General features: G+C 42.9%; 1 protein-coding gene across 3 annotated transcripts in view; it reads left to right on the forward strand.

Annotated features, from left to right (window-relative positions):
* AK5 (adenylate kinase 5) overlaps positions 1–25518 on the forward strand; it is a 196460-nt gene that overhangs the window by 11074 nt on the left and 159868 nt on the right. For 2 of the 3 annotated variants that reach the window (XM_072649905.1, XM_072649908.1), the window contains exons 3-5: positions 12668–12835; positions 22703–22872; positions 22965–23078. In XM_072649905.1, the coding sequence (XP_072506006.1) occupies positions 12668–12835; positions 22703–22872; positions 22965–23078 (452 nt within the window). The remainder of the gene's footprint in view (positions 1–12667; positions 12836–22702; positions 22873–22964; positions 23079–25518) is intronic. The other variant, XM_072649907.1, reaches the window with a different exon arrangement.

The following is a 25518-nucleotide window of genomic DNA, read 5'->3' on the forward strand; positions in this document are numbered from 1 at the left end:
ATTCACTTAGATGATTTTCTCCTAACCAAGGGGACCTTTACTGACACAAAAGCAGAGGGCTAACCCCAAAAGAAAGACTAGAAATTTACACAGACACTGGGGTTTGTTTTTATAAGGACAAGATAAAGAAGACAGTGAAAATTTTATGACCTATGATGATGAGGGAGACAAGGATTTTTGTGGTACAGGATAAGGGAGAAGTTTTATGGTATTCCAAGCCAAGAGGAAGAGACTTTAGAACACCCTCAGGCTCAGGAGGGGTCTCACAAGGTACTAAAAAACCAACCCTTAATATTAACGCTTAGGGCACTTTTTGTATCCACATCATTTACCCACTCAACCACTAACCAGGAGAAATGGGGGGAGGGACAAAAGTCATTGTCTTCAGTAAGGAAGAGTTCATTTCAAGGGTTGAGAATAGGTTAAGGACGGGTGGTCATGCAGGGCCAGCTGAGTCCAGGGTGGAGAGAGGCAAACCACTCAGGGTTTGGTGTCCTAAGAGTTGAAGGTGAAATTTCTGCAGGCAAGAAGGCACAAAGCAAACAAGGAGGCTAAACAAGCAGGGAACAAATAAAAGACCAAGTGAAATAATGAGTCGTGGAGTCAGAATAGGGGAAAGAAGGGAGAGGAACCACGCACCTGAGCAAGAGGTAAGCGGAGAGATCAGGCTGGAGTGGATGCCTTGCATCAGAGAAGCTGCCTGTAGTATCCTTCAAGTGGTCAAAGGAGAAATTCCATGCAGAGCTTCCAGGAAATAAGGGGAGAGCTGTGGGGAGAAAGCTGGTATCCTGGGGATGAGGTTGACATGTCCAGCATCCACATACTCTGTCCTGCCCCACAGAGTTCCCTATGCGAATTAAGGCATTAGGCTCCCATTCCCAGGGAAGCAGGCTTGATCCTAGGCACAGGGTGGGAATTCAGAAGTGGTTCCAGGCAGGGCCCAGAACACAGCCTAGTGAGAAAGCACACAGATAAGTCCACCGTAAGGGCTCTTCAGCGCTATCTTCTTTCTCCATCTCTGCCTGGTCACGCCCTGCATCTTATCTCACATCTCACATCCTGCATTCTGCTTGCTTCTCTGCCTCAGCATCTGCCCCACTATCCACCCAAATGCTTTTGGGAGAGGGACAAAGAAGCTGTCCCTGCCTGAGTGGGGGTGGGGAGGTGAGTAAAGTGAGTCTGAAGCAGCACCCAGGGGATAAGGAGAGTGTGGAACAGGTATCCTTGTTGCATGACCATCTGCAGGTGGACAGCTGATAGTCTAGAAGACACAAATTTGACAGACAAGTTCAATATGCAGGGCCCACATAAAAAGCGCCCCATCATATTATTATTTGCTTTTGACATACAGGATTACCTGATCTTGTTATTTTCTCAAAAGTTTCTACTCTGATTCCAATTCCTTTAGGAGAATCAGATGCTCTTGACGATCCATCTCTATACATATAAATATGAGTAACTACACTTTGCAGGTAGAAGCTTTCCACCCTTGAGTTCAATAGTTATACAGATGAATTTACTTACAAGAGACTTTTACTCCAATTACCATAAAAGACTTGGGAGGATCCATAAGTAATTAATTCCAAAACACTGCATATCGATAAGTTGTTTACAATAAAACATATTTGTTCCACAGGACACACAGTACAAACAAGTATTATTTCCACAATAGTAACAAACTTTGAATGAAGTTGACTTTCCATTAATGCAAAAGTATCCCATGAGTTACCCGCCTCTAAAAAAATTGCACTGAAATTCTTTTCCTCAAACTGAAGATGTTTCTGGCTTAGTTTCAGTAGCTAATAGAAAACAACCAGTTCCCTCAATCAGTTGTACAAATACCCAATTATTCTAACATCATTTTGAAACATGTAAGGACCTTATTCCATATAGACATATATCTAGTAACAGGCACATAACTAGGCCAAATACCCATTTACTAAGCTGTGTAAGCTGTAAAAAGGAATAATATCTTAGGCTGAATAGCTCACATCTTAAACACATACCTTATTACAGTAGCTCAGATGTATCCCAGCCTTAATCTAGGGGATAATGATTCAACATTGTGTTTGTACCTTGGTTTCATATACTTCTTTTCCCTGTGTCTCATTATTCCTGTATCATTCAGAAAGAATGTTCTATTCCAGAGATTTAGTTGTTCACATGACTATGCAGGAGTACTAATTTATCCAACTATTTGGGCAATGGGATGACTACATATTCAGATTAAAAACAGCAAGATTTCATATCCTTGCATTGTCCTCACATCTTTTACTGAACTTATGCTTTGATTACAGAAATTTTGCTATAAAAAGGAAAAGCAAGAACATGATAAGATAAAACATCACAGTTTTCCAACCATGTATCGTTACATCCATCTCATAGCCAGACTCAGGAATAGTCATGTGGGAAACATTCCTTTTCAAAGGAACACAATGGGGAAACTGAGCCAGGAAGACACCCCCCCCCCCCCATCATAGGTTGAGGCTAAGATTATCCTCTCAGCTTTTACTTCCACCTACAACAGTCACATTCTCTCTGAGTAGCTTGTGGCATTTCTCTCAGGTGGTGGATTATTGACTCTTCATTACTGATGGATTTTTATGATCCATCAGATAACTCAAAATACAATTTGTTAGAGTCCCAAGAGTTTTTACCTCAAATGGCCAGTTTCATTAATCAAAAATTTGCTAGGACTTAAATCTCAGTTTTAAACTGGTCCTCATGCAAAAGCCAATCACTAGGGATCATTTCTATATACTTGCAGATTCTGCAAGCCAAGTTCCTTGTTTAGGAACTCCATAAACCAAACAGGCTCCTTAGAGCTGCTGGAGGCTGTACTTTTTGCCTACTCTTTTTCTCACACAGACACCCCCCATACACACACACACAGACACACACACACACACACAGAGTAATCAGTTACCAGCTTTAGGTTTAGTATTAAAACTATAACCAGCAAATTTATAATTTTCATAAGCGATAGCCAATTGTTTTAGCTGTAACACAAACAATACACTTGAGATGACATCAATTGCATTTCCATATAAAAATTATCAATAGAAGGATGAGCTGCCTTACCAAGTGCAGACACTGACTGGCAGACTGCTTTGCCTTGACCCATCCTTCTTCACTCTTTCCCCAGGTCTGTGGCTGTGTGCTGAACCTGCTGCCCCTGCTGCCCCTCCCCCTCCTTCCTTTTGCCAGTTGGGGAAAGGTTAATTTTCAGGTGGGGGAAAGGGTGAAACTTTTCCTAATCTGATCTGGGATGAGAAGGGTTAACAGAAAACGCTGGGGCTGTTTGCAGTACTCTGAGATACCCTCTTGACTCAGGGAGAGGACTGCAGGGAAGGTAGAGATGAGATTGTAAAGAGGTTTTTTCCGAAACTCCTTAATGATCAATCTCAAAACTTTCAGAAACTGCTAAGAAGTTTTTAGCTGTCCTAAGTTTTTCACTTATACATCCACACCTTAAAACCTTAGAGTGGGGCATCGAACCTTTCAGACATTAACAACACTAGTGCCCTTTCTTAGGGTAAGTGAAGCAAGAACCAATGGCTCTGTTTCTCTTAAAACACTCATTTAAGCTGATCCAAGGACACAACAAACCTAGGAATGAAATTCAGAAAATTCACAGTAAGTTTGGACATAATTGTTATCAGTATAAAATTATTATTGCAACAAATTAGCTTGTAAATGGAAATTTAATAGGTCTTTAAAAATCAGGCAAAAAGATTATGCAAAATATTTCTTTGTAAAAGTATTTCCCTTTAAAAAAATAGCTTACAATTTATCCTGATGTTAAAAGAAATAACCACTAAACTTTCATAAAGTAAATTAGCTGGAAACCTTAAAGACTGGAATTTATCAAAACCAAGTTGGTGAAAAATGTCATTTAAGTATCACAAATCCCCAAAGTACCATAAAACCAAAATTCTCAATAATCACAAATTCCTAAATACCAAGTGCCTTAGGGAGGAAGTTCATTTTTTTTTTCCTAAGGCAAGAATATACCCAATCAAATTAGCCTTATCACAGTAATAAAATTTACCAGGCCTTTAAAATTTTACCCAGTGGAATTCCAGTACACTGAAGACTTTACACAGGGTTGATAAGAATTCATGACTAGATGGCTCCAAAAATCCTTCTTTTAGTTAACAACCTCATAATCTGACAATACAATTCTTAATTTAACAACATCTAGATTATAAGAGAAATTGCTTTTCTAGCAACACAAGTGATATAATCGTTAACCAAATTACACAATATAAGAAAATTTAGAAATATAACCATACCACAAGCAATTATCATATATTTAAAATTCAAAACAGAGCCAATTAATTACCATTCAAGTGACTGTTACTTAGTTGGAGGAGCAAATCAGATCTGGATTGATAATCGCTAGCAACATTTTCCGTTCCAAGGTTCAGTACTCTTAGCACTTTAACAGAAAAGATTGTTATCCATAAATTCACTTTGTTTGAAGACATATGATGACAATTTCCCGCTCCAAATAACCTTTAGCTTCCTTGAGTGGGAGTTCCCTAACCCTTTTATCTTTGAGATGTATTGGATAAAGAATGTTCAGCTCTCCATTCCTATCCTCCCAAGAATTTCTAGCTTAATGTACTAGAAAATGCATATTAAGTTTTAAGTTAACAACACAGGATACAGAGACCTAGAAACTGGGGTACAGGGTACCCCAAGAAAACCAGGCACAGAGATCCACCTATTCGCCTCCCCCAATGTCCCACAGGGGAGGGGAAGGAACGACACAGGTTTAAAAGTCTGCTTAAACCAAGCAAGGTGCTTTTTCTTTAAGCTTTGGAGACCAAATTTCTTACTAAGCTTTGTCTTCTTTAGAAATCCCACTCACAAATCACTTCCCTAGATTACACCGAAGTCAGGCTGTGTAACAATGAAACACTAGGCGCTGTTACTTAAGATCTCTTCCTTGAATTTACCATCCTAGAGGTCTCCTAGCAACCTCTTGCTGGTTGTCTCAGCATCCTGAGGCAGAGGGGAGGAAAAAATGTGACTGACCCAGCTCAAGAGTGTCCTCTTATACGAGGGTCTGCAGTCCCACTGACTGGCCAGAAGTCAGTGCAGCTTCAGACACTGCTCGCAGTTTCTGGGCACTCTGGGGCTCTCTCAGCCAGGGAGACAGTAGGAGTAGAAAAGGCTAGGTAAAAGAACTAAGAAGAAGGTGCTTACCTGTTATCCTGGTGGCTAAGAGAAGATCAGTCCAATTACATTCGGACTCCTGGATTCTGACACCAAATTGAGGTCTGAGTTGGGAGAGCTGGTTAAGGTGTAAAAGAATCCTCTTAGATGATTTTCTCCTAAACAAGGGGAGCTTTATTGATGGAAAAACAGTGGGCCAACCCTGGAAGAAGGACTAGCAATTTACACAGGGACAGGACTTTGTTATTATAAGGACAGGATGAGGAAGACAGGGGAAATTTTATGGCCTGTGATGATGAGGGAGACAAGGAATTTTATGGTCCGGGATAAAGGGGAAGTTTTATGGTATTCCAAGATAAGAGGAAGTGACTTTAGGACACCCTCAGGCCCAGGAGAGGCCTCAGAAGGTATTGAAAAAGCAACCCTTAATATTAACCCTTTGGGCACCATTTGTATCCAGTCATTTGGATGACCCGTAGTTGTGGGGATGCTTTGTTAGAAATGGTGTCTCCTCACTGTCTGTGGGACTCTGGGAAAATCACTTCTGTCCTCTGGGTCTCATTTTCTTCATCTCTAAAATAAGAGAGGTTGTTCTTTTCAAAAGATATTTCTTTCACTTTAATGAATTTTCATTTGCTGACTAAAATCCTCTGAGAGTACCTATGTAAAAGTTCAAATATGCCAGAAATTTTCAAATATCACCCCTGGCTCTACTGGCAGTACTTGTCATTAAAAAACTGATAACTGATTAGATGAGGGCATTATACAAAGAGGTCCTAGAGAAATGGGAAATTCCCGTAGAAAGCAGGGGACTGATTTCTCATTGTTCTATTGCCAAATCTTGTACATGTAAGTAAATTCTAATTCAATTTAACAAACTTATTAAGCACCTTCTGTGTGCAAGGCTAAAGCCATGAGTCTAAACAAAAGATATATACCTGGCATTGGCAGGCTCTAGTGGGTAAGCCCTTGCCCTGGAGGAGCTGACAAGCTGTATAACACCAAATCTTTGGTTTTTAGTCTTGTAAGTCTAGTAATGACTTAGGCACTCATTCCTATGTCATGATTCACTTGAGTTCATTTCAATTCAATTCAATCTGACAAACATTTATCATGACTGTTATATGCCAGGCACCATATTCAGAGTTGAAGATCTCTTCTCCCGAGGAGCTCACCACCCACATCTTCTCATTCTTGGTGACTTGGGTCATGCCCTTCTCTTGGTCCTCCACTGGGGGCACTCTCGATGAAATGAATGATGCAGAAGATATGCTGGATGTCCTAGCTCAGGCTCTGTCCTGGGATGTGGTTAATACAGGGCTATGAAAAGGCACTGGAAACCCAAAGCCCTGGGTTACACAACCCATGGTTGTGTACATGGGTTTTCCCCATGTACTCAGAGCCATTTTAATTCTTAGACTTTTTACAACTCACAAAGATGGGAAAGGCTGACTTTGGTTTGGAGAAGAAGGAAGCCCCAAGTTTAATTCATAGAACAGAAAAGATTCTAATTCACCACAAAATGAGGCAATTACAAATGGTCCCCAAGAAAGGGGGGAAGGGATGTCCAATGGACTGAACTGAAGCCCCCTAAGTGCTTAATGATTACATGAGGGTCTGTAGCAAGTCCCTTCTTAGGGGCCCTGTTTAGCAAATGACCCCATAAACAAGAAAATATCGATGTTGTAAGTGGGGAGAAGGCCTTCAGTTTCCAAAAGGACCCAACTGACTTCCTGGAGAGCACTTTTAACACTCACTAGGAAGTTCTAGTTCAGAGTTTAAAATACACAGTCTCTTATGCACGCAGCTGGATTCCATTCTCTTCAAGGAGTCTCAAAATTCTTGAAACAATTAAATTGGAAAGGTTTTCTATTAGCAAGAAGGCAGCTTTTAAATTGTAAATCCAAGTTGCCGGACAGCAACAAAAGACTGTGGTGAGAGCCTTTTAAAAGGCTCCTGTGCTCTCCCAGATTAGAAGGACATTGAAGGAAGTGAACAAGGAGAGTTACTGGAAAATTGGATTCAAGTTCATGGTAGAATGCAATTGCCCTCCCTTCTTAGCCTCTTCTGCCTCTTCACACTCAGCTTGATGGGCCCCAAGATGCTTTAATTAATGATCCACTTGCGCCTTTTCCCAAAATTGTCATTACAGAATTCTGCAGGATTAAGCTAATTAGCTGTCACAATGGCTTCTATATCTGGAAAATATGCCACCAGACACATAGAGAGTAACTCACCATCTGTCTTTTAAGAAGAAAATCTAGTTTTTCTTTTGTTAATTTCAGTATAAATTTGTTATCCCAATGCTCCAATGGATTGTGAAATTGTTTCAGAGCATTAGTTCCCTCCAGTGGTACAGATTGCAACCCATTTGTTCATGTCCATTGAGTGAGACTCTCTTCAGGTCCTACCAGGGGTTTGCTGCCCATGTTCTGGAGAAAGGGGTTGACCTTGGTTTCTCCTGACCTTAGGACTGTTGAACGTTGGAAATTAAAATTAAGTGAATAACTGACAACTGGCAAAGTGTTCTTGCTTTCAGAATTTGTTATTCCTGAATGTCATGTCAAAGTGTTGCCAGAACTGTCTTTAGGAAGGATTAACAAATGAAACAATTTTATGCAATAATGCATTTTCACCACCCAGTCAAATGATGGTTTCCTGGGTCTCATAATCACGTGAGACTCAATCTTGAAGGAAAGAGAATTCTTAAAGCAAAACTTAGAAGATGATTCTGATTTGTTTCTGTCCAATCGTTTTCACCTTCACCCACATCCTGTTGAACATGGATTCCATGTTAGCTTCTATAACAGACTACAGCTCCTGACTTGTGGCCAGGATTTTGCTACTGTGCCTAAGTGCCAGGATCTAGGTGGGAATAAATACCTAGACTCCATTTCACCTTGAAAGTGAATTTGAAAAGAAAGTACATTATGATCTAGTGGTAATGGAATCACCATTTGGTGAGGCCCCTCCTACCACAGATGGCACAGCTCACTGCCAGCCCAAAGTGTTCTTAATGTATCTCAAGATAAGAATCCACTGTTTGGATGACAATCCTTGTTTTTCCACTCATGCTCAGGGGAGGGCATGGGGGCCTTTCTGAAGGCCAGGCCAACATAGCAGAGGTCCTGACAGGTCATTCCCTTCAGGTGTGATGCCAACAACAAACCACATTTGTTGTCCAAGGACTAACCTGGTTAAAGGAAGACAGGTGGGTCACTAGATGATTGCCTTGTGAATCTATATGTGTGATCCTGAGACAGATTAAAAATCACATCAACATTTCTCAAATAAAGATATGATAGACCATGGACAAATCATTGGTTAGCCTAGCTATTGGCTTAGGTAAACACCTCACTATCCTTCATCTTGGATGCTAAGGCATGAGGAGGCATTGCTGCTCACCAGTAATACTCCCAGCCCAGAGAACAGGATGAGTTGTGTATCCCGCCATCAGCTCCAACTCACCAAGTTGAACACTAGAGCAGCTCTCCCCCTAACTAACCTGTCTCCATCAAGGCCCCCTCCTTCTCCTAGTCTCGGACTAGTCACTGACACAGAAGATTAAGGCAGGAATCCAAGGGATCCGAAGATCTCTCAGAACTTTCCCCACCCTCAACTTTATGCCCTAAACCTCATTTCTTCTTACTACAACCTCCCACCCACTTCACATCTATCCCAAAAGTATTTCTTAGGCTATTGTCTTCAAGGCCCTGTGTGGGCACCAGGTGGAAACACTTGGATATACCAGACATGATCCTTTTTCTGAAGGGACTTACAGTCCTGATAGGGCAAAGAAGATGGCCAGAAATCATTATAATTCAGCAGAGAATGCCACTGGAGACAAGTGTGGTGTAGCCAACAGAAGACAGCCTTAAGGACAAGCCTCTTCAGGCCACGGACCATTCTCTAAGATGAGAAGTGCATTTAGGATTAGGTTGCTGATCTGTACTGGTGGAAGGAGACTCCACGCTGGGGAAATCCTAGAAGCAGACCCTTAAAGGTGTAGTAACTCAATAGACAAGATGCAATGATCATAGAAGGGAAAAAGAACCTGGGTCTGAAAGTATCTTGGAAAGCTTCACAGTGGAAGCAACTTACATCATTTCAATGCGCATGTTAAAATAAGGCCTTCAGCATGTTACTTGTGCTCAAAACCTTTCCTTGTTTCCTGCCCCGCTCCCTATGCTGAGAGGATCCAGGCAAGGTCCCTTTTCCTACCGTTTATTGGTCTTGTGAAAATGCAACATGAGGTGAAATGACGATAAAGGTGAGAAATTTCACAGGACATTGTGATAGATGCGCCATCAGCTGAACAGTGTTCTAGCAGGGCTTTAAAATTTTGTGATGGACGTCAATCAGGGGTGTGTTGCTAAATGTTTAATAGCCAACTCTGTTTTTTTTTTTTTTTATGAACACAGGGCATTTTTTAAAACATTTCCACTTCATAGCATTTTTCCCAATTACATGTGAAGATCGTTTTCAACCTTCACTTTTATAAGATTTCGAGTTCCAAATTTTTTTCTTTCTCCTTCCCCCAAGATGGCACACAATCTGATACAGGCTAATATATGTATAATCATATTAAATATATTTCCACATCTGTCATGTTGTGAAAGAAGAATCAGAACAAAAGGGAAGAACCAAGAAACGAAAAAGAGACAGAGACATTTTCCATCCTGAGTCTTGGAATTGTCTTAGATCGTTGTGTTGCTGGGAAGAGTGAAGTCTATCAAAGTCAGTCCTCACACAATGGTACATTGTTACTGTGTACAATGTTACATTGTTACTGTGTGCAATGTTCTCCTGGTTCTGCTCACTTCACTCAGCATCAGTTCATGTGACTCCAGGTTTTTTCTGAAATCTGCCTGCACATCATCTCTTACAAAATAACAGTATTCCATTACATTCATTTACCACAACTTGTTCCGTCGTTCCCCAGTTGATGGACATCCCTTCACTTTCCAATTCTTGGCTACCTCAAAAAGAGCTGCTATCAAATATTTTTGTACATGTAGGTTCTTTTCCCACTTTTAGGATCATTTCTATGATCTCTTTGGAATACAGATCTAGTCTGTATTGTATCTGTATGCACAGTTTGATTGTCCTTTGGGCATGGTTCCAAATTGCTCTCCAGAATGGTTTGATCAGTATTTAGTATTCCAATTTTCCCCCATCTTCTCCAACATTTATCACTTTCCATTTCTGTCATATTAGCCAATCTGATAGGGGTGAGATGGTACCCCAGAGTTGTTTTGATTTACATTCCTTTAATTAGTAGTCATCTAGAGCATTTATTCATGTGACTATAAATAGCTTTACTTTCTTCATCTAAAAACTTCCTGTTCATTTGACCATTTATCAATTGGGAAGAGGCTTGTATTCTTAAAAATTAGACTCAGTCCTCTCTATTTTAGAAATGAGGCCTTAACCAGAAACACTGGCTATAACAATTGTTTCCCAGGTTTCTGCTTCCCTCCTCATCTTGACTGTATCGACTTTGGAACACAAGGCATTTTAGCATTTTATCTACATTATGAATACTTTCACCATCATTTTCTTAAGCTTAGACAGTCCACAAAAGAATACATCAACCCTTGATTTGTGGTGTTTCCTGCTTTCTGAGGTATAAATGCTCACACTGAACATTTAACAATCAGCTCTCCCAAGCCACTCTGAACTGACTCCTGCATCTCTGAGTCTAAGTTTCCCCCAGCTAAATGTGGGACAGTGTAAAAGGAGTTGGGTGTGGAGTCACAGGTACTGATTTCTTGGTCATTTGCCTCTTGAACTTCAGTTTCCTCATCTGTAACATGAAAAGGTTTGGATTAAATAACATCTACTGTCCCTTTGAGTGCTCCATCTCTGATCCTATTTTCCCTTAAACTCTCAATCCTTCAGATTTCTGCATTTCTTTTATCCTGGTCAATGCAACTGATAACCTCAGAGACCTCCTCTCTTTACCCCCTTCCCATCCAATTGGCATCCAAGGCCTGCAGTCTCTCCAGTCTGTTCCTTTCTCTTTATTCTCAGAGCTACCACAGTAATGCAGACCCTTCTCTACCCTTACCCAGACTGTCATCTCTGACCTCCCCTCTCCTTCAGTGCACTCCCATAATCTGCGCCTCTCCCTTAGACCATGCTCCACCTTCCTCTCTAGTTATGAGGAGTCTTATTTTCCTCCTCATCTCTGCTCAGGGACCTTCTCTGCCACAAATCTTTCTTTGGTCCACCAAGGGTTAGTGCTTTCTCCTCTTTCAAATGACCCTGTCTGAACATGTGTCACGTCCTCCAAAGAGGGTGGAATCACCTTGGGGTCGGGGTACTTGAGGCATTCTGAGCCAAGAAGCCTGAGTTAAAATCTGGCCTGGGTGTTTGATCCTAGACAAATCACTTCACTTCCTCTTTATCTACCTCAGTTTCCTCCACTGTAAAATGGGGATAATAGCACTGCTTCCCTTCCAGGGATGTTGCCAGTGCTTATTCTCTTCTCCTTTTTTGTCTCGGTCCCCAGCCCCCAGCAGAGTGTCTGGCACGTAGAAAGCCTTGAATAAATGATTAGAGGGTTGAATTTGAGCTCCTAGAGGGAGGAGCTACATCGCATGTATCTCCCATCTTCTCTGGGCATGGCAATGTACATAATGAGCACTTGATGGTTTGTCAAATGAATCAGCAGGCATTGTCCTATCCTCTTAGATCCAAACATAGAGATGTGACGAATGCATGGATTAAGTGCAAAGATTGGAACCGAGCCATTTCCTGTCCAGAGCTGGGATTTCCTCAGTTTAGGGTGCTCCCTCTCCCAAGGACTGACAACAGGAAGACCCAAGAACACTGAAAAATTATTCGAGTGTACCAATTCTTTCCCATCCTCCACCAACCTTTCCCGGACCCTCAGAGTCCATGTGGGATGCACTATATGCAGTGCAGTGCCAGGCACAATTAGCCCTAAGAGATGCTGATGACCGGCAGTTGCCATCAAAGCACATAAACATAACTTCCCCCAGTGCCTTCACAAATAGGTGAAGTCTCCAGGGAGTTTCCCAGAAGTATAAAAATGTGTCTTTTAGATTCTTCCAAAATAAGCAATTAACTAATCAATCAATTAATTGCAGGAGCTGTAACTAGCCATTGTGACCTCTCCAGTAAATAGAATAAATTATCAGCTAGAGCTGCTTTAAAGACAGAGATGGTTAGTGTAGGGGCCCTAAGGAAGTCTAAGGAGGGGAGGAGAGGAAAGGGGACAGGAGGGGAGGAGAGAGGAGGTGAGGAGATTTCAATTGGGACTTAAAGGAAGCCAGAGAGGTCAGTATTTGGAGCAGAGGAGGGACGAGGGGAAGGTAGAGCATTCCAGGCATGGGGACAGCCAGAGAGAATACCCTGTGATAAAACCCTATTTAAATTTATTTAGATCTTCTCAGGTGAGAAATATCTGAGCTTCCTCCTCCTTTCCTGTTTCAAGGTAATCTTACTTTTTTTGCAGTGATGCCTGAAAATGCCAATTTTCCTTACCGGCGTTATGATCGGCTTCCTCCAATCCATCAATTCTCCATAGAAAGTGACACTGACCTTTCAGAAACAGCTGAGCTCATTGAGGAGTATGAGGTGTTTGATCCAACACGACCACGTCCAAAAATCATCCTGGTCATAGGTAAGAGCATGGATTCTCTATCAATGGTTTTGTAGAATCGCTGGCTTTATGACACGAATTTCAACAAAAACTCCAACAATTCACTTTGTTATGTATTGCAAATATGTTTTGGGAAAGGGTTAAAAGTAGAATACAATCAATCTTCCACCAAAGAAATATGAAAAAAAATCAACGAAAGGCCTCCAGGCCAAGCCAGCACCAGGGCAGGAAATAAGATACTGATGTTCAGCCAGTCACAGGTCCATGAAAATACCAGGAGCTTGGAAGCCCTGGGGAGAAGCAGCCAACTGTTACCAGGCTCAGATGAGGACAGACCAGGTCTGGTGAAATCTCTAACGCTCCTTCCTGAGATTCCAGAGAGGGCCCTGGAAATGAAGTGGAGGGGCAAATGTGAGAAGGTGGAGGTTAGCATGGTAACCCAGACCTAGAGTAGAACAAGTCAGACCAATAAGCAAGGTAGAGGCAGGCTCTGACTTGGAAACAAAGCTACAAAACCTGGAAAGATAAGTACGTCAAAGAAAATACTAACCGATTATAAAACATTATTTCACATCAAGAGCCTCTCCTCCCGAAAAGATCAGGTAGCACTGTTAATAACAGCAAGCAGAGATTCAGAGAAAAAGTGGGGGTTCCACAAGGACTACATCGATATCTAGAAGAAATAAAGCAGAGCATTTAAAAAATAGAAGAAATCTCTGGAGGAAAGAATTGGAAGGAGAATAAGTAATTTAGAAGAACAACAGGGAAATCTTACCCAAGAAATGGCATCCCTGAAAGTGAAAATAGACCAAAAAGCAAGCAAGGTCTCTGTATAACAACAAGAAATATTTGAACAAAATCAAAACCTTAGGGAAAAAATGTATGGTATCTGATATCAAAAACAACTAATCTGGAAAACAGGCCAAGGAGAGATTATTTAAGAATTAATGGATTTCATGGAAGTCATGATTTAAAAAAGAAAAGCCTGGACACTCTATCTCAGGAAATCATAAATGAAAACTGCTCAGATCTATCGGAATCATAGGGTAACATAAAGATAGAAATAACTCACCAATCCCCTTTATGAAAGGATCCAAAAGGAAGCATCCCAGGAAGATTGTAGTGAAAAGCCCAAACTTACATCAAAGAAAAAAAAATGCAAGCATCCAGAAGGAAGCACATCCAGTATCAGGAACTACAGGCAGAATCAAGTGAACAAACATATATTGAGTACCTATTGTATTCCAGGCACTGTGATAAGCATCGAGGATGTAAAGAAAGGTGAAAACAGTCCCCACTCTCAAGGAGCTCACAAAGGAATATAGGAGACAATGATGTACAGACAAGAGATGCTCAGGATAAAATGGAGAGCAGCAAGAGGAGGCAGGAGAATTCAGTGGGCTCAGGAGAGGCTTCTGGGAGAAGCTGGGATTTTAGTTGGGATTTACAGTAAGCCAGGTGGTGGAGATGAGGTGGGACAGAGCCCTAGGGATGAGGGACAGCCAGAGAAAATTCTCAGAGCTAAGAGAGGGGTGTAGTCTGTGAAGAGCAGCCAGGAGACCAGAGACACTGGATGGAAGAGGATCTGCAGGAAGGGAGGGGTGAGAAGACTGGAAAGGCAGGAGCAGCTCAGGTGGTGGGGGCTCAAAGTTAAACAGAAGGTTTTATATTGGACCCCAGAGGTAACAGGGCACCAAGAGAGTATTGAATGGGAGAAGGGGAATCATGTGCTCAAAGCTTTGTGTTTGAGATGAGTGAAGGAGAGTCTGGGGTATGGAGAGACTCTAGACTAAGAGATCAACCATAAGATGGTGGGTAAAGAGAATAAGTCAAGAGAAACCCAAAGCGATCAATTTACTTAAGCAACTGAGAGGAACTGAATGATGATGCATTGCTACCATCTTAATAGGGGGAGAAGGAACAAGAGTCTCTTCAGAACCTTAATGTTTACAGTAAGAAAAACTGAGACTGGAGCAGTGCAGGCACAAGCACATCAACCCTCAGACTGGAAGAGGCTTCAGGGATCACGCAGCACAACCCATACCTGAACAAGACTGTCCTCTATCTTTTGAAGACCTTCAGTTAAGGGGACCCTGACCCCATGGAGGCTAAGGTACCTCAACTTTGCGGCAGCTCTCCTTGTTAGGAAGACATTCCCTGACATCCAGACTAAATTTATTTCTCTGCACACGGCCTCCAGTCTTCTTAGCCTTGCTCTGTGGGATCCAGCAGAACTAGTCTGCTTCCCTTTCTAACAGACAGCTCTTCACGTCCTTGAAGACGCAGACCACTCAGGCCTGTCATAGAATTCCAACAAGTACCCAGTAAGTGGCATTTCTGCTTTCCAAATAGAAACAAAATGTGAAAATGCTCGTTATTTTATGTATCTACCATCTATTTCTCATCTCTCAGTCTGGCATCCACCCATCTGCCTGCCTATCATCTATCTCCTGTATGTGTGTGTCTATCTGGTTACCTCTCCAGCTTTCTGGCTACTTATCACCTATCTACAACTATCTACCTCTTTCTCTCATGTCTGGATAGCTAACCAGCTGTCACTATGACTTTAATGAGTAGGACATTGTGGGATGAGAGACTGGAAAGTGCCCTCCTAGGAAGCATTATAAACTTCATAAGAACTGCTTATGTGCAATGAACCATGAACCCCAATTGTTGAAAAGGATTTTGTCTGATGGCTAAACCTTTTAGAACCAAGAGACGAAGAAAAGATGATTCACGAAAAGCTGGTGTCATCGGTCAAGTCTAACTGAGAATTATTTCTCTTTCCTCTATGGATGAGTGGACCACAAAACATTTTCAGTGAGTCACCTTTTACCTGGTAAAACATCTCCATGCCTCAGGGCTATCGTTAATGCCCAGATAAAGGCTGTCTGTAGGCTGCGGGTGAGCGCCCCTGATTTGGACACTGAAGTGGATTCTCTGTGAAGATGACCTCATTCTTCATTGGTCAGATGATCTCTGCAGCATAACATGAACGTGGGATCACTTTTTATTTGCTATGAATTTATGGGATATTCTAATTTACCTGCATAAGAATTTATTTTTCCCATGGAAGAGGATTATCTTTTGGGGAGTCTTTGTATTCCCAATGTTGGGAATACACAGTGTTGGGACATAGTAGGAGCTTTATAATGCTTACTGAACACATGAATAAGTGTGATTAATAGTAGTTCAAGAAACAAAAACCACAAAAAGAGAACTTGGTGTGTGTGAAATGGAGCCCTGGGAGGGAGGGCATTGAGCCTTCGCACCTCACCACCTAGTGTGCAGCTGTTCACATAGTAGGTGCCTCATCTCTGCACGCTGAAATTAACTGGCTGGCTTCGAATGCAGAAATAAAAAGTCAGCTTCGTGACTTTGCTGTAGCTTCTTGGTTCTATTTTACAGACAAATCAATTTCCCCCGAAAACAAACAAACAAGACTGAGCTCTTTCTCAGCTACCAGAGGGGATGTCATCTCTAATGTGTTACAAGACCTGTTCCAAACCAAAAGGATTTAATGAAGAAGCGAGAAACTCAAGATCATTGTTTTCCCAGTGGGGTTCAACAAAGGCATTTAGGGCTGATCCCATCATTGTTTTAGAATTACCCACAAATGCTAAAGTATCAAGGCTACATTTCTCTTTGCCTAGTTCCTCAAAATGGTTCTTATTCAGTTAAAGAAATAATGGACACAAATGGAATGATAAATAAATGAATAAAGAGGTCTTTTTCTGGGATTTAGTGCTCATCTCATCCTGGCATCAAGATCAAATGAGAGAATCTTGGAACAGCACTTAGTAGGTTTTGCATACTAAAGGCACATAGCAGGTTTGAATAAATGTTTGTCCCCTCCCTCATTTCCCCCTGGTGTCATTAAATTCAGACAAGGTCCATGTTTAAGCTGCCTCTTCTTGTTTTACGGATGAATCTCCATTCAATTCCGTTTGATTCAATGAACATGTACCCAGCTCTACCATGCAGAAAGCACCATGCTAGCCAAACAATCCTTGAGCTTCTGAGGCTGAGAATCTAGCTGTGTTGAAATCAATGAAGAAAACCTTCTAAGGAACTACTGAGAAATATCAGAGACAGATGCAGAAATGAGAAAGGAGTGTGCCAGTATGTAGAGTAGGATGTCAATAAAATGTAGCCTGCTTCCAGGCTCCCAGATCATAGACCTAGCTAGCCTGGAGACCTTCTCATCCTCCACCCTCCTTTCACAGACAAGAGCGCATGAAGCTCCACAGAGCTGTAGGGATTTGCTGAGGGTTATTTTCAGCATCCTTGTTTTCTTTTGGTGATGTTTTTGCTTTGAAACAGTAACTTCTTCCTTTGGGAGATGGCTCTGATTCTTCATTGACTTGAACGTGTGGACTGTGTCTCACTCCACAGATTTGTCAGTAATCTTATTTTCTGTGAGTAATTAGGGGGAAGACCTATCCTCCTCAAATGCAGAAAGGCTTGGATGGTGGAGGGCACTGGGACAAGCCAGAAGGACAGCCTGCCAACACCTCCAAGGAAGGAGAAACAAAAGGCAAAGGGAGTTCATGGAATTTCCATTCTGGGCTGATAGGGACAGCAGAACCCATTGACTGACCCAGATCTTTTTTTTTTCATTCATTCATTCATTCATTCATTCATTCATTCATTCATTTATTTAACTTTTAACATTCATTTTCACAAAATTTTGGGTTCCAAATTTTCTCCCCTTATGTCCCCTCCCCGCACCCCAAAACACCAAGCCTTCTAATTGCCCCTGTGTGCCAATCTGCCCTCTCTTCTATCATCCCTCTGCCCTTGTCTCCATCCTATACCCCTTTACCTGTATTTCTTATTTCCTAGTGGCAAGAACAGTACTCGACAGTTGTTCCTAAAACTTTGAGTTCCAACTTCTCTTCCTCCCTCCCTCCCCACCCCTTCCCTTTGGAAGGCAAGCAGTTCAATATAGGCCAAATCTGTGTAGTTTTGCAAATGACTTCTGTAATAGTAGTGTTGTGTAAGAACTAATTATATTTCCCTCCATCCTATCCTGTCCCCCATTACTTCTGTTCTCTCTGTTGATCCTGTCCCTTCCCATGAGTGCTGACTTCAAATTGCTCCCTCCTCCCCATGCCCTCCCTTCCATCATCCTCCCCCACCCTGCTTATCCCCTTATCCCCCACTTTCCTGTATTGTAAGATAGGTTTTCATACCTAAATGAGTGTGCATTTTATTCCTTCTTTTAGTGGAGTGTGATGAGAGTAAACTTCATGTTTTTCTCTTACCTCCTCTCTTTATCCCTCCACTAATAAGTATTTTGCTCGCCTCTTTTATGAGAGGCATTTCTCCCTTTCTCCTCCCAATATATTTCTCTCTCACTGCTTGATTTCATTTTTTTAAGATATGATCCCATCCTCTTCAATTCACTCTGTGCACTCTGTCTCTATGTGTGTGTGCGTGTGCATGTGCATGTGTGTGTGTGTAATCCCACCCAGTACCCAGATACTGAATAGTTTCAAGAGTTACAAATATTGTCTTTCCATGTAGGAATGTAAACAGTTCAACTTTAGTAAAGTCCCTTATGACTTCTCTTTGCTATTTACTTTTTCATGCTTCTGTTCATTCTTGTGTTTGATCAGCTCTGGTCTTTTCATCAAGAATGCTTGAAAGTCCTCTATTTCATTGAAAGACCATTTTTTCCCCTGAAGTATTATACTCAGTTTTGCTGGGTAGGTGATTCTTGGTTTTAGTCCTACTTCCTTTGACTTCTGGAATATCCTATTCCACGCCCTTCGATCCCTTAATGTAGAAGCTGCTAGATCTTGTGTTATCCTGATTGTATTTCCACAATACTTGAATTGTTTCTTTATAGCTGCTTGCAATATTTTCTCCTTTACCAGGGAACTCTGGAATTTGGCCACAATGTTCCTAGGAGTTTCTCTTTTTGGATCTCTTTCAGGTGGTGATTGGTGGATTCCTTGAATATTTATTTTGCCCTCTGGTTCTAGAATCTCAGGGCAGTTTTCCTTGATAATTTCATGAAAGATGATGTCTAGGCTCTTTTTTTGATCATGGCTTTCAGGTAGTCCCATCATTTTAAAATTGTCTCTCCTGGATCTATTCTCCAGGTCACTTGTTTTTCCAATGAGATATTTCACATTATCTTCCATTTTTTCATTCTTTTGGTTTTGTTTTGTGATTTCTTGGTTTCTCATAAAGTCATTAGCCTCCATCTGTTCCATTCTAATTTTGAAAGAACTATTTTCTTCAGTGAGCTTTTGAATCTCCTTTTCATTTGGCTAATTCTGCTTTTGAAAGCATTCTTCTCCTCACTGGCTTTTTGAACCTCTTTTGCCAATTGAGTTAGCCTATTTTTCAAGGTGTTATTTTCTTCAGCATTTTTTTGGGTCTCCTTTAGCAGGGTGTTTACTTGTTTTTCATGCTTTGCTTGCATGTCACTCATTTCTCTTCCCAGTTTTTCCTTCACCTCTCTAACTTGATTTTCAAAATCCTTTTTGAGCTCTTCCGTGGCCTGAGCCCATTGAGTGGGCTGGGATGCAGAAGCCTTGACTTCTGTGTCATTCCCTAATGGTAAGCATTGTTCTTCCTCATCAGAAAGGAAGGGAGGAAATGCCTGTTCACCAAGAAAGTAACCTTCTATAGTCTTATTTTTTTTTTCCCTTTTCTAGGCATTTTCACAGCCAGTGACTTGACTTCTGAGTGTCCTCTCCACCCCCACCTCACCTCCAGATCCACCCAGCCAGCACTTGGGGTCTGAGCTTCAAATGCTGCTTTGCAGCCTCAGGGCTTTGGGCAGGGGCAGGGCTGCTATTCAGTGTGAGATTAAATTCAGGTGCTCAGGTCAGGGCAGGGCCACCTCTCGGGCTCAGTTCCCTCAGGGGGTTTAAGCAGAGACCTTCAACAATGGATCTGGGCTCCTGCCTGCTTGGGGAGCCCTGGTCTGCTCCCGCCTCAGCTGCTGCCTCCCGAGAGGGCCTGAGTTATGGGGGCACCCCACACCCTTCTCGACCTGCCAAAGAGACCCTCTCACCGACCCTTGTCACCTGTGGGTGGGGGACCCGCGTGGCCGCTGGAGATCCCGTCCCTGAAGCCTGCTCGGATCCACTCCTTTCCGTGTGCTGCCGAGGCAGGGTTGGGCTCTGCTCTGGGTCCGGGGCGCGAGGGACCTTTTGTGAAAGGTTTTCAGGCTCTCTGGAGCAGAAATCTCCAGAGATTGTTCTGTGGCTTCTGCTGCTCCAGAATTCGTTGGTGGTTCTTTTTTTACAGATATTTTATGGGCAGTGGGTTCGGAGGTAGCGTATGTGTGTCTTTCTACTCCGCCATCTTGGCTCCACCCCCAGGTGTTATTCCTCTGACCCAGATCTGAAGAAAGATCTCCATAACATCCCTGCCTTGCAGTCACCCAGGGAAAGGGAATCCACAGCCCAGACCCCAACCCCTCCAGGAAGTCTGTCTCTGTCTGTCTCTCTGTTTCGCTCTCTCTCACTCGTCTCCCTCTGTCTCATTTTACAGACAAGTAAACAGAGGTACACAGAGACATGATCAACTTTCCCAGGGTCTCATAGCTTGATTGAGTCAAAGGAGGGATTTGAACTCAGGTCTTCCTGGCTCCAAGCTCAGTGAAATAGCCAGTGAACTAGGCTAGGTATTCTCTCTGTCACTCCTGTTCTTTACCCTGCCAGGCCAAGCAAAACAAATCTGAACCTTTTTCCAACATGACTGCCCTCCAGTGACTTGGAGAAGGCTATCCTGTCTTCCAATATCTTCTCTCCTTACACGAAACATCAATATGAGATTTAGAATATCTGGATTAGACCTTGGAGGTCAGTCCTCCCTTGTTATAGATGAGAAATTGAGGCTCCAAGAGTTTCTCTGATTCGCCTATGGCCTCATGTGGTAGAAGTTCAGTGTCAGCTTTTGAACCCATGTTCTCTGCCTCCAGATCCATTCTTTCCAATGGCCCCCATTGCCCCATTCCCCCAACCATCCTCAGATGGCCAGACCATCTCAGTCAGCCTCCTCCACATGTTCCTGCATGTCAGATGGACAAGAGCAATGGAAGGAAGAAAGTTGAATGCTCCCAGGATCCCTCCTCTTGTCACCTTATTTTATTGGGGAGGCCTTTGGCTTTGTTCCCTCAAAGAAATGCTCTGTCCAGGTCAACGGAGTAGGCCTGCTTGGAGCTTGGCCCCCAGCATGTTTTCTGCCAGTGTTCTCTTTCTGGAGAGGTTAGCCCTAGTCTGCCACAGACAGTGACATGATGGAGTGACCAGCAAGGTTCTCCTCAGGTCAAAACATAGAGCAAAAAGCTGGAGTTTTGTTGATGCCCATGGCCCCATGCCTGCTTCGGTAATGCCTTCAAGCTTTGGAGCACCAACAAGTAATTTCTTTACTAAAAACATATTCAAACCCTCCCCCACAATCAGTTCCCAAGATATAGATATATAGACATAGATATAGATTTTAAAGCCTCCAAGGAAGGTGGAGGCAACCAACCATGAGATTAAAAACAAGTGGTCCTGCCCTGGAGAGCTCCCTACCCAAGTCCAAAGGGCCAGCTTCTGGGTGCTGAGGCCAAGCTCCTGGGGAAGTTCATTTAAACCGCCCTGGTCAGAGGCATTGCTATGGAAATGGTGGCATTCACTGAAGATTTTTTGAACCCAGGGGGTGGCAGGTATGGATGGCTCACTTCATCTAGCTAAACACCCCACTCTCCAGGAAGTTTTTGCCAACCTCTTAGATAGACCCCCAGCCCAGTCAGAGAAATGACCTCTGATACACTTTGCAAATCATGTCAGGAGCCTGACTGGCAACATGGAACCTCTTTGTTTCTGCCTATCACAAAGAAGGCTTTGGGAAATCCTCAGGACATGGCAATGTGGCAGATCAGGCAGTTGGGTTGCGCTGAGACTTAGACTGGGATCCTGAACCTTCAGATCACCTGCCTTCCTCCACAGGCCTCCCAGCTGCCTCATTTCTCAGGAGTTAGGGGCTATACTCAGTACCTCCACTCATCTCTTGAAGCTCTGAAATGAAAAGAAGTGGGCAGAAATACACACGCACAGACATCTCAGAACCACATAATGCTCATTTGATCCTTTTTTCCTGGTCAAAGCTGTCAAGATTTCCTTTATTTTCTTCATTTCCAATCATAAAAGAATGATAAAGGATTCTTTCAAATGCACTTTACAAGGCTTAGTTCATGCCTGGCAATGAAGCCACGTGATCCACAAGGTCAGTGAGATGCCGATGACCTTCCCCGGTTGTTGAATTTCAAGGGCACTCAGAAGCACTGCTATGGCCCTGGCATTTCTGCAAATGGAGTTGCTGATTCAACCAGGCAGCCAGAGCGGGAGATTTCCTGGAACTTTTTTGTGCCTGCAGCCCCTCAATGATCAATCAGTCAGTCAATCAGTAAGCATTTACTAAAAGCCTCTTATGTTCCAGTCACTAAGGAAAGTGCTTGGGATACAAAAGCAAAAATCAAGCAATCCTTGACCTCAAAGACTATCATGAGATAATGCCTTCACATTGACTTTTTAAGACAAATGGAAAGGGATTCTATTTGGACTCTACCCCTATGGAAAGAAACTCTGGGGTTCAGGGAGAGTTCATCTGGGGGGGGGCAGAGAAGAAACTGACTACCCGACAATTTCCCCTGTTGTCTAATTATTATTGCTAATTAGGCACAACTCTTGGGCCTTATTGTGCTATAGAAGGAGTTATAAGTAATGTCATCACACATTAAATTTCAGTACCCTGGGTAAAAGATCCGATTGCCCTACCCCAGGTATACCTTTTGCTAGAACCGGTTGAAAAATCCCAGTGATATCTTTGGCATTGTGACAGTCTGTGACAGCCCTGTTCTTTATTCCTTCCTAACAGGTGGTCCAGGAAGCGGGAAGGGAACTCAGAGCTTGAAAATAGCTGAGCGCTTTGGGTTTGAATACATTTCAGTGGGAGAGTTGTTGAGGAAAAGAATCCACAACACAAGCAGCAACCGCAAATGGAGCCTCATTGCCAAAATCATCACGACTGGAGAACTGGCCCCGCAGGTACCGTGGCAGCGCGCGGTCTTTGTCCCTTGTCTCTGCGCCCCTTTCCTTCCGGGCTCCCCTCGCCCTAAGGCTTGGCTCTCTCTCGCTAGGAAACCACAATCACTGAGATAAAGCAGAAGTTGATGCAGATGCCTGACGAGGCTGGGATCGTGATCGATGGGTTTCCCCGGGATGTGGCACAGGCGTTATCCTTCGAGGACCAGGTAAGGAAGTCGCTTCGTTCCTCCGCTGGGTCCGATCTTTCAGAGCCGAAAGGCAGCTTTCATCTAGGAGCTCTGGTCCCCAGATGCTTGGCGCGATGACCGCTCTAAGTTAGCACGTGCTGACCTTCTGGACTTCGGTTTTCAAAAAATGAAGCATGGAAATGACAAATACCTCAGGTCTAACCAATGGCCGACTGGCCATTGTAATTCAAACGTCTTTCCACTTCAGCCCCAAAACCTTTCTCTGGTTATTTTTATCCCCTTACAAAGGAAAAAAAATGCTTATTAAATTGTTAGGTTATCATTCTCAGAAAAATGGCACATTGCCCCCAAATTAACTGTATTTTAATCACAGTCTTTCTTACTCATCAAGGGCAAGTCATCTTAATTGAACTGGAGAGAGAGAGAGAGAGAGAGAGAGAGAGAGAGAGAGAGAGAGAGAATTAAATCCGAAGAAATCTGCAGATATTGTATCTAAGTAACAGAGTGGGTAAACTGAGGAGCAAATTTGACCAGAGCAGATCAAAATTTTTTTGTATCAGCACAGATAAATGGGGGACTCATTTTAACAGAACTGGTGGTTTGATTGACTCTAAGCTATTCAACCAATTTAAATTCAAGAAATATTTTGTAAACACTACTGGAGGAGCTGAAAAGGTGACTAAGAGCTGGCTGTGGCCCTCCAGGAGCTGATTATGGTTGCCTGAAGCAACAAGAATGGGGTCTCAGCTGCCATTTTCTCTTGGCCATAAATTCTACTGATTAAAAGGTCTTTAATTCTATCAGAAAACTATGAAATAGTAATGATTTCAAGTCTCTTCAGAATTTTATTTCTGTGCAAGGAATTTCATTAATCTGATAATAGGGTACTTATATTTCCATTGATGGGGCATTGGGATAAATACCTGATTTTTATTTCTGACCAAATTCTGCGATGTGCTATATTTTGTATTGTAGGCACCATTAAACAAAGGGTACCCATTCAGTACTGATGTCAAGGATCTTGTCTTTCAAAAACAAAGCACAACTGAGTGTTTGTAATCTCTTGGAGCTGTATTGAGAATGTCTGTTCTTCATCTTCGAAAAATGACGAAATTAGCAGAGACTTTAACATCTCCGTGGAGCCGGGCTAGTATCAGTGGGACATGTTGTTTACCAGGGGAGATTTTAGCCCTTCCATACCCTCTCATCTTCCACTTCTCTAGTTCATATCCTCCCACAAACCCCTGATAAGGCTCTATATCCTCAATCTGGAGGGCTTCTTCTGGGCTTTGACAGTTGGGGTGGGGGTGGTCCATCTATCAGTTTTGCTTTACTTCTGTGTCTGACTCTCCTCCCATCTGGTCAGACGTTCCTTGGATGATGCCTGTCTTTTCTTGTGTTGTCTCTACTACACTGCAGCCAATTACAAACCAGGCTTTATGGTAGTTAAATGAAATCTAAATTGGCAGTAACAGATGAGAACCAGGCAAGGGACACACTTGGGGAACCAGGAAAGGGACAAGCAGCTTTACTACCAGGTAAGCAACAGGCTCTCCTTCTGGGGCTGCTGCTCCCAGCCAAGGCCCTCCTTCTGGAGGGCCCCCCACCAAGGTCCTCCTGGCTTCTCATAGCTGCTACTGAGAGAAACTGCTGGGGGTCTGTCTGTCCTCTCTTGGGAGGGTTTTCTTCTCCATCCCACTCACTGTCTCCCCCTTTGTTCTGTTTCCTCTGGATCACCCACTCTTCTCAATGTCTGGGGCAGCCTGGGAAATCTTCCCTGGTCATTCTTAAGGCCCCTCAGAGCCTAGATGTTATTGTCCATCAGAAAACAGCTCCCATCTCTCTTTGCTCTATGTCCAAGCCTGTTGGCAGAAGTTAAAATGTGGGTTATACATAAGCACATGTATGTACACATATAAGTGCATCTGTATGTATACACACATACACACACACACACACACACCCCTTTCTGCTTATGTACCTGGTAATAATAATCACTTCTGGGTCCCAGGGTCAGTATGCTTCCTCCTATTCTTCTCGATAAAGCTCCTCGAATGCAAACAGTCGGACTGGGGTCATTCCTGAGGGTCCTGGCCCTTTTTTCTCACATTCTTGGCCTCCTTACAGCCTACACCAAGCCAGAGTCCCAGAGACAGTTCACTTGAGGCTTAGATTTAGGCACATCAGTGGGGTCTCCCTGAAGCAGGGGCTCAAAGGCACTGATCAGGTCGGGGAGAAATAGTTCTTTTCTACACACAAAGCAAATGCTTGATACAAAGGTTCTCTGTGACTCTGATGGCCCAGAGGGCTCAAGAGAGGATTTAGTGATGTCTGTTTGCATTCTTGGGTGAAGGCAGAGGTTTAAACTAGACAAAGAGCAGTGCCCACTGCTGTTGTACTCTGCTGGGACCTTGAGGCAGGAATCCTGCAAAATGTATTGAGTGAGTACTTAGGATAT

This window comes from Notamacropus eugenii, chromosome 2, assembly GCF_028372415.1.
Source record: "Notamacropus eugenii isolate mMacEug1 chromosome 2, mMacEug1.pri_v2, whole genome shotgun sequence".
NCBI classification, from domain to species: Eukaryota; Metazoa; Chordata; class Mammalia; order Diprotodontia; family Macropodidae; genus Notamacropus; species Notamacropus eugenii.